This window comes from Solanum verrucosum, unplaced genomic scaffold (genome assembly GCF_900185275.1).
Source record: "Solanum verrucosum unplaced genomic scaffold, falcon-dt-bn FXZP01000261.1, whole genome shotgun sequence".
NCBI classification, from domain to species: domain Eukaryota; kingdom Viridiplantae; phylum Streptophyta; class Magnoliopsida; order Solanales; family Solanaceae; genus Solanum; species Solanum verrucosum.
In genome coordinates, this window is record NW_026019969.1 from 13,011,825 (window position 1) to 13,025,484 (window position 13,660).

The 13,660-nt window shown below is 31.6% G+C and overlaps 2 protein-coding genes across 3 annotated transcripts in view; one reads left to right on the forward strand and one right to left on the reverse strand.

Annotated features, from left to right (window-relative positions):
* The window catches only part of LOC125815375 (probable LRR receptor-like serine/threonine-protein kinase At1g67720), a 191,655-nt gene extending 186,864 nt beyond the window's left edge, over positions 1–4,791 (forward strand). For both annotated transcript variants that reach the window (XM_049494837.1, XM_049494838.1), the window contains exons 2-10: positions 2,063–2,149; positions 2,250–2,784; positions 2,974–3,437; positions 3,596–3,731; positions 3,835–3,906; positions 3,992–4,060; positions 4,306–4,377; positions 4,465–4,536; positions 4,633–4,791. In XM_049494837.1, the coding sequence (XP_049350794.1) occupies positions 2,068–2,149; positions 2,250–2,784; positions 2,974–3,437; positions 3,596–3,731; positions 3,835–3,906; positions 3,992–4,060; positions 4,306–4,377; positions 4,465–4,536; positions 4,633–4,663 (1,533 nt within the window). In that variant the 5' untranslated portion in view covers positions 2,063–2,067 and the 3' untranslated portion in view covers positions 4,664–4,791. The remainder of the gene's footprint in view (positions 1–2,062; positions 2,150–2,249; positions 2,785–2,973; positions 3,438–3,595; positions 3,732–3,834; positions 3,907–3,991; positions 4,061–4,305; positions 4,378–4,464; positions 4,537–4,632) is intronic.
* Positions 4,792–4,992: 201 nt separating this feature from the next.
* On the reverse strand, positions 4,993–8,688 carry LOC125815379 (serine/threonine-protein kinase SRK2E). The gene is made up of 10 exons (XM_049494842.1): positions 8,530–8,688; positions 8,096–8,333; positions 7,921–7,995; positions 7,743–7,844; positions 7,609–7,662; positions 7,421–7,513; positions 7,028–7,120; positions 6,112–6,216; positions 5,935–6,033; positions 4,993–5,619 (listed from the first exon to the last, which is right to left on the reverse strand). The coding sequence occupies exons 2-10, from the start codon at positions 8,270–8,272 to the stop codon at positions 5,329–5,331; spliced, it is 1,089 nt and encodes a 362-aa protein (XP_049350799.1). The 5' UTR covers positions 8,273–8,333; positions 8,530–8,688; the 3' UTR covers positions 4,993–5,328.
* Between the last annotated feature and the right edge of the window lie 4,972 nt (positions 8,689–13,660).

Consider the following 13,660-nt stretch of genomic DNA (forward strand, 5'->3'; position numbering starts at 1 on the left):
ATTCTGGAAGCAGAAGGGACAAGTGACAAACTAGAGGGGTAAAATGAATTGGAAAGAGATATCTTTTTTTCTCTCTGAGCTTAGTTCAAAGAACTGGGAAGAAAACCAGGCCCGTCAGCGGTGGCTCAGAACTACTACTATCTCTTTTTGAACTATTTTCATTAAGGTGGATTCTTATCGAGTAAACTGAATAATGGTCCCAAATCATTAGGGTGTACTCCTGATATTTAAACCGGTATTTGTGGGCATTTCATAGTTCGGTTCGGTTAGTAGGATGAAATACCTTAAACTAGAAGAAATTGGAATCACGGCAGTAATGATGGACGCCGATTGCTGGAATCGCGAAAATAATCAAATACAGTTTGCTGGAGCGGTGGAGCCTCGAACTTGGAAGAGAAGGTGCGGCTGCGGCTGCAGAATGAGATAAACGAGTGGAAAATTGGTTGAAAACCTAAGGGCTAACTGTTAACTGCCAAGTGCAGAGAAGCAAACGATAGTACAAGTCCCTCCCGCACAATTTATGCACATTTTTTAGTTTCGAAATTCAAACAAGTCTATCTTTTACGGTAAATTTTTCATATATGTTTTAATTATTTTGAATTGTCAATTATTGTGACTTGTAATACTTTTTACGTAATTTACAAATATATAAATTTCATTTTAAAAAAATTAAAATTGCACGCGTAAATTTTCGGTCAAACATAAACCATTTAACTTCTGAAAAGCGAAAAATGTCACATAAATTAGGACAGAAAGAGTAATAATTAAATAATATCTACTCTAATATGTACAGTACTGCATAAATTTCGTTAAATTAAAATACTGAAATACTTACTGAAAATTGAATTGAAATTGAAAAATAAAAAAAAATCGATTCGATTCGGTTTGATGTTCTGATTTCATGCCCAACCCTATTTGTAGCATCCTTAAGGCTAGCATTAATATTTTTTTCATACTAAAATGAACCAATTTTTGTGTCCAGTCTTATTTGTAACATCCTCAAGTTTCACGTTAAATGTCTTTTTCACTAAAATTAAAAGATAAAATGAAAGAAAAGTATTTTCTAGTTTGCCATATAGTAAAAATGAAAGAAAAGTATTTTCTTGTTTTCCATATAATTGATATTGAAATTATGGCTTTGAGGCATGAAAAACACTATCTTTTAGTATATACTTTTAGAAATTACAAGTGGCTGAAGTCAAGTCAATTAATTTAGATATATATAAATAAATTTAATAGGCTACGATTTATATGAACCTAAGAGTGACCTTGTACTATCGATGTGGGAACTATCTTAATAGTTGAATGTAGGGTTATTTATCCATTGATTTGACTAGTTTTTTTACATTATGAGCTAGCTTGATGGGTTTCGCCTTAGGTTTTTTATATGACTTGGACGATCCTTCTATCTTTGAGCTAATTTTTGAAGTTAAATGAGATTTACGATCCATTTTTATATATAGTATCAGAGCTGGACTTATTTCAATTTATGATTACTAATATTGGACCTCATACTAAATTATTCACGCATAAAATGTTTAGTTTTAGGCGTGAGATGGGGTATTGAGTCCCACATCAATTAACTTTATATATAACTTGAACAGTCCTCCATTTAATCTAGCTTTTGAGTTGATTAGGTCCACGATCAATTTCTTTACCTATCAAACTAATAAGATACTCAATATCAATTTTGTATAATCGGTGTTCCGTTAAATATTTTCAATTTGTGAAACTTGAAATTCCATGAGAATACCTTATTTTTCAACTAATAATAATGACTAAAATGTGGAAATTTATGAATTTTATAAAGAAAATAACCATCTCACTTACTAATACTTAATTAAAATTAGCTTTTATATTTTAGATTACACACAATTCTTTACTTCATTAAACACACAAAAAAAAATGCAACGTAAGGTGATCCAATCAATCTCCGAATGGAATAATCTCCATCTCTTAATGCCCAAAAGCCTTTAATTCCTTTTTTTCTTTCTTTCTCCCCTTTACCAGGAGCAACCAGGCCTCTGCCTTATTCTGCCAAATTATTATTTTCCCCCAAAAAAAAAAATGTCCACTTCCATTTTCCTCCTTTGGCTTGTTAGCATCCCTCTAACAATTCATGCCGCCATTAATGTTAATCAACCTCAAGGTAAATTAATTAACATTGCTCACGTTCTGTGAATTCAACTGAACCTATTAAAATGTATACATATAATAAGATGGCGCTCATTATATAAATGTTGTTTCAGGTTTCCTCTTAAATTGTGGTGGAAATGAAAAAATCAAACAAGATTCACTTACATATGGACCGGATGATAGGTTCATAAAAACAGGGAATAAAACAGAGATAAAACAAGAAGGTTTAGTGCCATTATTGTCCTCTGTTCGTTATTTCCCGGATGATGCTGAGGAGAAATTTTGTTATAATTTCCCAGTGAACAAAGGGAGGAAATTGATTATCAAAACTATATATTATTATGGAGGTTTTGATGGAGGCACAGAGCCACCAATATTTGATCAAATCATTGATGGTACAAAGTGGAATATTAATACATCGGCGGATTATGCAGATGGCCTTAGCTCTTATTATGAGGTTGTTATGGTTGCTCATAATAAGGTTTTGAGTATTTGTCTTGCTAAAAATGAGCACACAACTTCCAACCCTTTTATCTCAGCAATTGAAGTGTTGTATCTTGATGATTCCCTTTATAATACTACTGATTTTGGGAAATATGCATTGGTTACTCTTGCTCGTCATAGCTTTGGATCTCATGATAAACTAACGTATGTATGCCTTTTTTTTTTACCTCTTCTATCTATTTCTTTGGTATGAGTAAGATATGCGTACATTCCATCCTTCCAGACCCCACCTGGGGGATCACATTGGCTTTGTGATATATAGTTTTATTCTTCTTTAAATGTATTTTTGTTACGTGCATATTAACTGACATTTGATTGATGATGTTGAACTAGCTTTCCAGATGACAAATACAATCGACATTGGGATCCATTAGTAGACGACAATCCAGTTGTAACAAGCCAAGCCTCGGTAACTCCAACAACATTTTGGAATATGCCACCAGAGAAGGTGTTTGAAAATTCAGTGACAGCCAGTAGAGGGAAGTCTCTTGTGGTAAATTGGCCAAATTTTCCACTTCCTAAGACTTATTACTACCTTGCTTTGTACTTCCAAGATAACAGAACCCCAAGTCCGTATAGCTGGAGAGTATTTGATGTCTTAGTGAATGGAGTGAAATTCTTTAGCAACCTTAATGCCACAACCAGTGGTGTAACTGTTTATAGCACAACTTGGCCTCTTGAAGGGGAGACGAAGATCACATTGGTTCCCGCTAATACTAGTCCTGTTGGTCCGGTAATTGCTGCTGGTGAACTCTTCCAACTTTTGCCTCTTGCTGGAAGAACTCTCACTAGAGATGGTAATGGTTCTTTTTCTGCAATATTTTCTAGGCAGTCTTAACTAGTCAGTGACGGATCCAAAATTCTAAGTTGATAGTCAGTAAGATAGTATGTCTAACTTATCTGTCAATTTAGGCGTTAGCTTCTCTAGTAACACATTTTTGTTGCACTTAAACAGTATCAGTGATGAACGATTTAACAAAAAGCTTTACCAAAAAACCTCAAGATTGGCATGGTGATCCATGCCTTCCGAAGGACAAGTCATGGAGTGGAGTAATATGTTCTTCTGGCATGAACACACGAATCATCTCCCTGTAAGTTTAATATTTCTGATTTGATCCACGGTTAATATTAGATCAATGATATACCACTTTTTTGATGCAACATTTGTGCACTTGGTTATGTTTTTCAATAAAGGAATTTGACGAATGCTGGAATTTCTGGATCATTGCCACCAAGCATATCTAAATTAACTGCACTCAGTCATCTGTAAGCTATCCTTTATCATATTACATTGCTTGGTTTTGTTATCTATCGATGGAATATATATACTAACTGTGAATGACTCTTAAAGGTGGCTTGGAAGCAATGAACTGACAGGTCAAATACCTGATTTAAGCTCATTGCAGAATTTAGAAACTCTGTAAGTTCCCATTTGTTGTTTTTTCTTCCTACTCTCCTTTTCTAATGACCGAGAAATCTCAGAGAGTCAACTAGCTCATTGTTCGGTAGATAATGAGCCTGCCTCTCTACCCTTCTCCACTTAGTAATCAATTTTTTTCTCGAAAAGGAAAAAAACATGAGATTTTTCTTCCTCCTACTTTACTCTAATTCTTATCCTAATTTGTATTTCTAACAAATATATTCATCTCCCCTGCAATGGAAAAGGCACTTGGAGAACAATCAGTTGGAAGGATCAATCCCTGAATCATTAGGAAAACTACCTAAACTTCGAGAAGTGTATGCTCCTTTGTTTTTTTTATCAACCTAACTCAGTTTTTGATTTTATATATTTGATGTCCATAACTAAAATTTCTGGTTTTATAGGTTTCTCCAAAACAACCGTCTCAAAGGGAGTGTTCCAGGAAGCCTAAGAAACAAGAATGCCATAAACCTTAAGTAAGCAATCTGTAATCTTGAATTGAAACATGTCACTATTTCCAATTTGATACAACTTCTGATCCTATTGATATTATACAAATATATGTTGTTTAGGGTGTCGCCTGGAAATGAAGTATCAAGTTAGGGACTGGCGTAACAAGAGAATTAAATGAAGAACTACCAGAACTTGTTACATACTTCTGAAAGTGGACAGAGTTATTCGGGACCTCACATGAGAAACACAAGTTATAAGATGGAATGAAGGGATTCGGAAGAAGAGCTTTTTAAGTCTTGCTGTACTTTGGTCTTTGTGTATAGCATATAAACATTATGACATCTACTACTTAAAAAACAAAATAATTAGCAAAGTAAAGGTGTATTTGTACATCAGTCATGACTAGCAATCATTTAATAGAAGATATATGTAACCATGTTTTTCTTTTTTTGATTCAAATGAAAGATATGTATAAGCAATTCACAAAACAGTGTCAAATGCATGCAAGATTTGATTAAAACTATTTTACATTTAGTAACAGAAGAAAATTTACAGCTACAGAGTAAGCATTACTGTGAAATTATATCGTTACACAGTAGTTTTTGCAATAACACACATTAATTAGAAAGTGAAATCAAGCAATACATAACAGCAACAGTCACTAAAGAAAACAAAGAGAGGAGAGCCAGAATTGCTGCAAACTTGCATTTCATATACAAACAGTGGATACCAAAAGATCGACCAGTTGATTAAGAACTGTGGAACTCAAACTAGTTATATTTGATCTGTTGTCAATTTTGACATCCACATATCTTTTACATTGCATAGACAATCTCTCCACTGCTATCGATATCGAGGTCAGGATCACTCTCCAAATCTTCTTCCATGTCATCGTCAATGTCCAAGCTTCCAGTGAGGTAATGATTAAGGCTGTTGGTCCCAGCAGCAGGAATGGTGGCCTCAGTTATTATCTGCATGATTTCGTCAATGCTCTGCATACGTTGATCTGGCTCCTCAAACTGGTTGTTTGTAGTATTATCCATGAGATCTGCAGGTAGGTTCTTCAAGAACCACTCATGGTTCTTGATCTCGGGGATTGATATCCTCTGTTGCAATGCAAAAATAAAGCATGATGAAAGAAAGAAACCTCACATAAGAACCGAAATGAAGGAGTTAATATCTTATAACGTTACTGAACTATGAGAAATTTTCTAACAAAAGTCATTGAACTCTAGAAACACTTGAGTAAAAGATTTTTCTAACCAAGTCAGGATTGAAGTTCAAATAGTTATGAGCAATGCAACACAGTGTTACAACACCACAACCGACAATTACTAGAAAGACCTTAAACATATTGAGACAGAAGATGACCAAAGAAAATATAAAAAAAGAACACTGAAATTATTTGTGGAAAAGATTACCTTTGCAGGATCTGCAACAAAAATCCTTGATATTAGATGACGACATTCAGGAGAGATATGTACATAATCAGGAATTGAATACTGTACGTTCAAGATTCGCTGCATAACAGGAAATGATTTGAGTCAAATAAGACAGATTATGAGGATTTTGCACTAACAATATGCATAAGAAGTTACCTGTATTGTCTTCCGAAAATTTTTAGGTTCCTCTGGGTCTTCAAAAGGGTATGCACCCACCAGCATGACATACAAAGTCACTCCACAAGACCAGACATCTGCAATCTGCATTAATTTGAGAAAATGAAGAAAAACAATTAACAAGATCATCAAAAAAGTTAAGTGAATAAAATAGATTACAAAAAGGAAATGTTAAATCATCAAAACCATAACAAGATGGAAAACTTTCTACTGCTCTAAATGTTTACTAAAGCATTGTCAAATTGTTACAAACATCAATACAAGCAAAATGGCTAAGGAACTGTTCAAAGTGGCAAAAAGTTTGACCACATATTTGAAGATTGAAATTACTTCAGTTAACTATTTCAAGTCCCTCAATTGTTAGTATTGAAATGTTGATTTTGCACATTAGGGTCTTATGGTTCACTATATCATTTACTTTATCCAAAAAAGTAACATTAAGTTAGCCTCCTCATAATGACAAAATTGTCTCTCTCTGATACTTTCCTGTTTAGAAATAAAGAGAGGAACATAAAAAAAAAAAAAAAACCATACAGCATTTCTGGTGGAAAAAACATCAAGAAAAGATGTTCGTTTCTAAGCATCTATATAATGTTCTTTTCTTTTTCCTTAAATCGGAAAAGATTAATTTTAAAGATAGCTGCACTTTCCGTTAGCCTGAACGCAGTCCTGCATAAGTTGAAAAGTCCTCACACACCAAGTAAGGAACAACACTCCTAAAACTGTGTTCCCTGACCAATTTCCCACCATTGTCACACACTGATGATCGACATCTCAAAATGTTCAATTAGTTCTTTCTCAACACAACAGCATTGTATTAAAAATATTGTCATTATTCAAATACTAACTCAACCAACCATCTGCTCTATGTAAGAATAAAAAAAAAAAGATATACCTTCCCGTCATATTCTTTCTTCAATAACACTTCTGGAGCAATATATGCAGGTGTACCAACAGTTGACTTTGGTTGTGAATGCAACACTGAGGACTGCATACAACAATAGTCAAAATGACGGTAAGGACATATGAATAAAGGAGAAGGGAGGATAGAAGAAAGAAGCAAACACTTGACGGAATTGAGATATAACAGCATATATACAACAACAACAACAACAACGCCTCAATCCCAAACTAGTTGGATCTGCATATGAATCCTCACTATCCATTTCACTCTACTTGGACCGGTTTAATCCAATACTCAATAATTTGTTTTCTTTCTTTGGGGGAGGTTAGGAATCAACTTGTGGCAAAACCGTCCCAGAAAATAGCAGAGTGAAGAAAACAATACCTTAGAATATCCAAAATCACAAATCTTTAGCCTTGGTGCAGGACTACCATCCAGTAATGTATTCTCTAATTTCAAGTCTCTATGGCACACTTGCTTCATAAAAAGAATCAATTGCAAGCAAATCATTAAAAATTTCACAAACTCAAAAGATTTTCAATTATGAAAGCAGAGAAGAACAGTGGACTTACCATAGCATGACAATAGCTGACCCCTGATATGAGTTGTTGGAAGAAAAACCGTGCCTAAAATTACAGTTAATAGCCTATAAATATATCCAGGAATAAGTGCCATGACAACCAAATTCATTTTTAAAAATACTTACCTCATCTTCGCTAAAACGACCAGCATTACATATGCGCTCAAACAGCTCCCCTCCAGATGCAAATTCCATCACAATAGCCAAATGAGTTGGTGTCAATATGACCTGAAAACCAAATTTCCCATAATTATGAATACCTAAGTCATCATCATCAAACAACTATCTTGATTAGATATAATACCTCTTTGAATCTGACTATGTTAGGGTGCCTCAATGATCTATGGTTGATGATTTCTCTCTTGACATTTTCATCAATCTGCAATTCATCAACAAATAACTAGATGAAAAGGTAAAAGTAATTTGCAGAACAAATTGAATCTTCACAAATCCAATAAAAAGGTGAAATCTCAACTAACCTTCTCACCTCTCTCGATGTACTTTACAGCAACAAGTTCATTAGTCTGCCTATCTCTCATAAGCCTTGCAACACCAAAATTCCCAGCACCAATATCCCGTACAAGTTCATATCTATCACTATCGTGCATGATTGGTACGTCCATACCTGGTCCTACTGTCACTGCCGTCCGATCCATAATTTAACACAACCTCTCTTTTTAACTTGAACAAGCTACCTCACACATTATTACAACCCACCTAAAAGGCCCAAAAAAAAAAAATTAAAAAAAATCACCAGCATCAAACAAAGGACTCTCAAATCAAGGAAAAAATATTGAATCAGAAGTGTTACGTGGAGTAAAATGAATCACAGGATTGAGTATAGTTGGTAGTTGAAGACAGGGACGGCAACAACAAGTGATGATAAGCTCAATCCCGTGAAATCTGTACTTACCTTCTCTCTCTTCTCTACAGCAAATTAAAGTAGATGATGAGATTGCAGTTCTGTTAGGGTTTTGATTGAGCAGACGTGTTCTTCATCAACATATATATAAATATCTATTTTGTTGTGTGCTCAGAGGAGCTCGTGAAGTAAGCTGCTTTTCTTTCTTTCTTTCTTTCTTTCTTTATTAGTATTAGTTTTTTCAGCTACTTCTTCTTTGGGTTTCCAAAGTACACACGCAGACATCATTTTTTATTACTTTACTCATTTTGTTGGTAAAAGATACTCTATTTTAGGTATGATAATATAATATTTGAAATTCATTCATCCTATTAATTCAAATTTATACGTATATCATCAGAGTTTGAACACGAAATCATAGACTACAGTATTGTCTCTTTTATATTTCTCCTATATTATTGAATAATTACAGATTTTTCTTTTTTGTTTATTTGAGAATAAATTAGTTTAATGACAAAAGTACCCTTGTTTATTGGGTTCAGTGGCGTGAGAATGACGAAAGAGTCCCTGTGGCCTGTGGGTGGGGTGAGGGGGTGGATAAGGTTATTACACAGAGCACGAGAAAGCGTCCAAGTGTTGGTGTAGGATTTGGTGTCAATTGCACAAATTTTACAACATTTTTAAATTTTTTTGAGAAAAGGTAGGCATGATCTCTGGAGTTGATTGGTTGATAGTTGAGGCAGTATGGGGCAGGGATTGGTCACCACTCACCACCATGCACAATTACCTATATTTCACGAAAAATTTTACTACTATGAATGAGGCACAACTAGTACTAGTTATATGAGGGATTATTATATTAATATTATATTCTGATTCATGGACCCATACTTTATTTTCCTTCCTGCCCTTTTGGTTCTCTTTTTTACTCTTCTTAACTTTCTTCATTTCTCTCGTTTTATGTTTTTTTTTTTTTAATTTTATTTTAAAATTAGTTTAACTTCTCCTTCAGTTTATACGAATAAAAATAATTATTATTCTTATACTTATTTGTTTTATAGAATATATTTTCCAAATTATAATTTTCAGTATTATATAATTAAGGTCCGTATAATTAAAGGCTATGAGCATAAAAAAAATCAAGTTAATTATTTGAATGGTCACTTATGTCATGAAAATCAACCACTAAAATTATTTTTATTTCTTTTTCTCTCATTTTTCATTTATTGTACTTTAAAAAAACTTGTCTTCATATTTCGTGTTTTTTTTTAACTTCTACTTTTAGGACCCATTTAAGCGTAAAAAAATATTTATAAAATAATTTTTCACTTTATTTAAAAATTGATTTTTGACCATGAAAATTTAAAACACAACCTTTTTGAAGGTATATTTTAAATTTGGAAAACATGTTTGTATAATGTGTTTTTCAACTCGTTTTCACTTTTGAAATTGTATTTATATATAATATGAACATTATTTTGAATATTTTTTTTGCAAAAATAAAACATAACTCTATTTTCAACTCTAACGGCATATATTTCAATACAGTTAAAAAATATATGAATTCTATAGTCAAACACCTAATAATAATCATAACCATTCTATGTTTATAACTTCTAAATATTTAATGTGTAATTTAGTAACAAGTGTTTGATATATGCATATAACTCTAGTTTTATTAATAATATTTTTGAAATTTAAAATTTAATTATTAATATTGTATGTAGTTATTTAATGATAAAAATAATAATTTTAAAAAATATTTTCCATTAAAATAAATAATTAAAAAAAAATACTTTGATTTATACAAACCGAAGGAGTAATTAAGTTGGTTTAAATTAGATTTTGGAAAGAATAAAAATGAGAAAAAGAAAGAAAGTGAAAAGTAAGAAAGAGAAACTGTCAAAATGAGAAAAAAGAATGGGTCCCGCACAAGTCAAAATATAATATTAATAAAGTAGTAGCCTCATACAACTAGTACTAGTTGTACCTCATACATAATAAAAAATTTCATATTTCATGTGTCTTGTATTAGTTATTCATGTTATTAAAATTAATTATTTTTAATATATTTATTTGTTCATGTTTATTTATTCATTTTATTTAAAATAGATGTTGATTTTTATTTGCTGAGTTTGTAAATATCAGGGAATACTTTATTATATCAAGCATATTTATTTTGATTTCATTTTCCAATTTATAATACATATGAATGATATCATAAAATTATCATATTTATATTATTCTTTAAGAAACCAATCAAATCAATACTGAATACGCAAGCTTTGATTGAAAGAGTACTTATCGATACAAAATCAAGATATAATTAGTTTTTTTTTCTTCATTTTTTCCTTTATTTTTTGAAAGTAAATATATTGGCTTCCATTGAAAAAGGTTAAGGGTGAACTAGTTTTAAAAAAATATATATTTATGATTTATTAAAAACCATATAAAAATGTAACAACTAATATGAAATGGAGAAAATATATTTATATTATCTCTCCTTGCGTATTATGAAAAAAAAAAAGATTTATTTTCATATATAGAGTTGACATCAGTCCAATAAAGGCCTCAAGAAAATATATCTTTTTAATATTCTTCTAGTATACAATGTATAATACGTATGTTTATAATTAATGTACACGTATAAATAGTTATAATATATAGGCAATAATTAGAAATTATTAAGAGTTGAAGGTAAAAAAATATTTTAATTGGCTGATTGAAAATATAAATATCACAAAATTTATTTGCATTTGATACTTATATCAAACAAATGAATTTTAACTCGATAAAAATTAAAGATTATGAGAATGAATTTTAACTCAATAATAATTAAAGAATATGTATTCTCATTTTCATTAGTCTATTCATTTTCAATGGGTAAAAGAAATTATACGATTAGAAAAATAATTGAAGTGATTCTGGAGCAAATTTTCGCATTCAAATGATAAAAGTGTTTCTTAATCTTTTTATTTTCTATAAAGTGTTCGGCATGATATAAAGAGTGTTAATAATTACGTTAATTTTACATATCATATAAAAATGGAGAGAAAATGAGTATTATCTTCTTACAAATTAAATTTAAAATGGTTATGATTTTATTTGACTTCAGTTGCCTTTTAACTTATTAGGCATATTAATAAGTAAAAATTACACAAATTTCATAGTATTAAGAGCTAGGTATATTCTATTTTTATTTTTTTTCTAAATTATAAAAATATCTTACAATAAAAGAATTTTGAATGCATCAGCATACATGTAGATACATAGGTCGTGATACATTGTTATTCAGGAAATCTGCGGATACATAGTCTACGCAACAAATTTTTATAGCGCTGATCAAAATAAAAAAAATTATGATTTTTATTGACGAATCTTGTGAGTACAATTTGTTGTTCTCTTGATTTTTCTCTCCTAAACTTCTTCATGATTTGAGGGTCTTCAATAGCGTATTTCTGGAATGTACGATGATGTAGACCTCCTTGAGATGTTTTTGATCTCTAAAAACGTCAGAAAACACTTCATCGTTTCAAGTCGATCTCCGGGAAGAACTCCATTGACCAATCATTTGATGAACTATGTTGTTGATATTGTGGCTTTCTCCAATGTTTGTTGGGGTCTTTTCTGAAATATATTTAGAATGTCCATTTGAATGTCATGTCTATCCCCTATTCTTAGTTGTAGGGGGTGGACAAGGTTGCTTATGATTGGTCAAAAGATGTCAGTTTGACACTTGATGGATTGTGTTTAGTTCTTGAATTTGACTGAGACTACCATATTATTTGGTCACGAAACGGTATCTTGTTGTTCATGGATGTCTAGTCATCGTGACACGTGACATGAGTTTGGGTTTTAAGGTGAAAGAGACATTTGACTTGAATTTAATAAAATATACTTATTTATTTGTAAAAATTCAAACTAATCATTCAAATCAAATGAATATAGATTTAATTCAAATTTCGTATTAATTTAATCCAATAAAATTTATGTGTCTATACATAGCTCACGGATGTATCTAAGAGGGGACAGAGATGTATTCGAGATGAGATTTTTGTGATATTTTTAAATTATAGAGAATTTTAGAGATTATGGTAAAATTAGATTTGTACTTAGGTAAGTTTTTCTATTAATTTGTAGTATTCCACGAGAATTTTCATAGGATGGAGAAGATTTTAAAAAATAATAATTATATTGTGTAACTTAAATATAAATTGCAAAAGAAAGACTTAATAAGCTCTGATATCATCTTGTCTAGTTAAAGTAAAAGAGTTATTCAATGAATTATCAGTTTTCGTAAGATCTAAAAAACTTTAACTTGTATATCTAATGTTCTTTATAAGAAAATCTTAATTTAGCCTCCAAGAAATCAATCTTTAAAGTAATTATTATCGTTTATGCATAGTGTTAACACCAATTTTTGGTATGAGTTGATAAGTTGAGAGCTTGCAGTAGGTGTATGAAAATTTATTGTGATTCCCCTTCTTTCTTCGACAAAGGCATTAACAAGATTAAGCGAAATGATTTATTAGCAGCTACAAATTCTCCTATAATCTATTTTTACCTATAAAAAAATTGTACAGGAAAAAATGGATGAAATAGAAGAGGTACCGGAATTACCACCAGATGACGTGGCACCACCCTAAGTACTCCAATTACTACCAGATGACATGACACAACTCCACTTACCACCAAATGACGTGGCACCACATCCTCCTCCCCAATTACCCGATGACACCCCTCTGTTTACTATAGAACAACTTACCGCATGGACAAACAACTTTGTCCATGTTGTTGGAAGAGGAGGCCAAGGTATTGTCTATTCTGGACAAATCAACAACTTGCCAAATTCAGTCTGGAATGATCGACAAATTGTCGTGAAAATGAATCCAATCACTAGAGATAATGATCCAACCTTGGAAGCAGCCACCATTGCACAATTTAATCATGATAACATCATAAAGTTGATAGGGGTATGCAGGACAGCAACACACTACTATATTGTAATGCCTTTCCTGGCTAATGGAAATTTGTTATCCAACTACAGAGGTAAAAAATTATCTTCTTTTTTAGTAGTAAAACAACATTTTTTTATTCATTATTAAGTATTTTTTATTTTTTTTGGAACCCAGGATAACCCGTAGCTGCTACAACTTGTGCAATATTTTTTTTAATAGTTTAA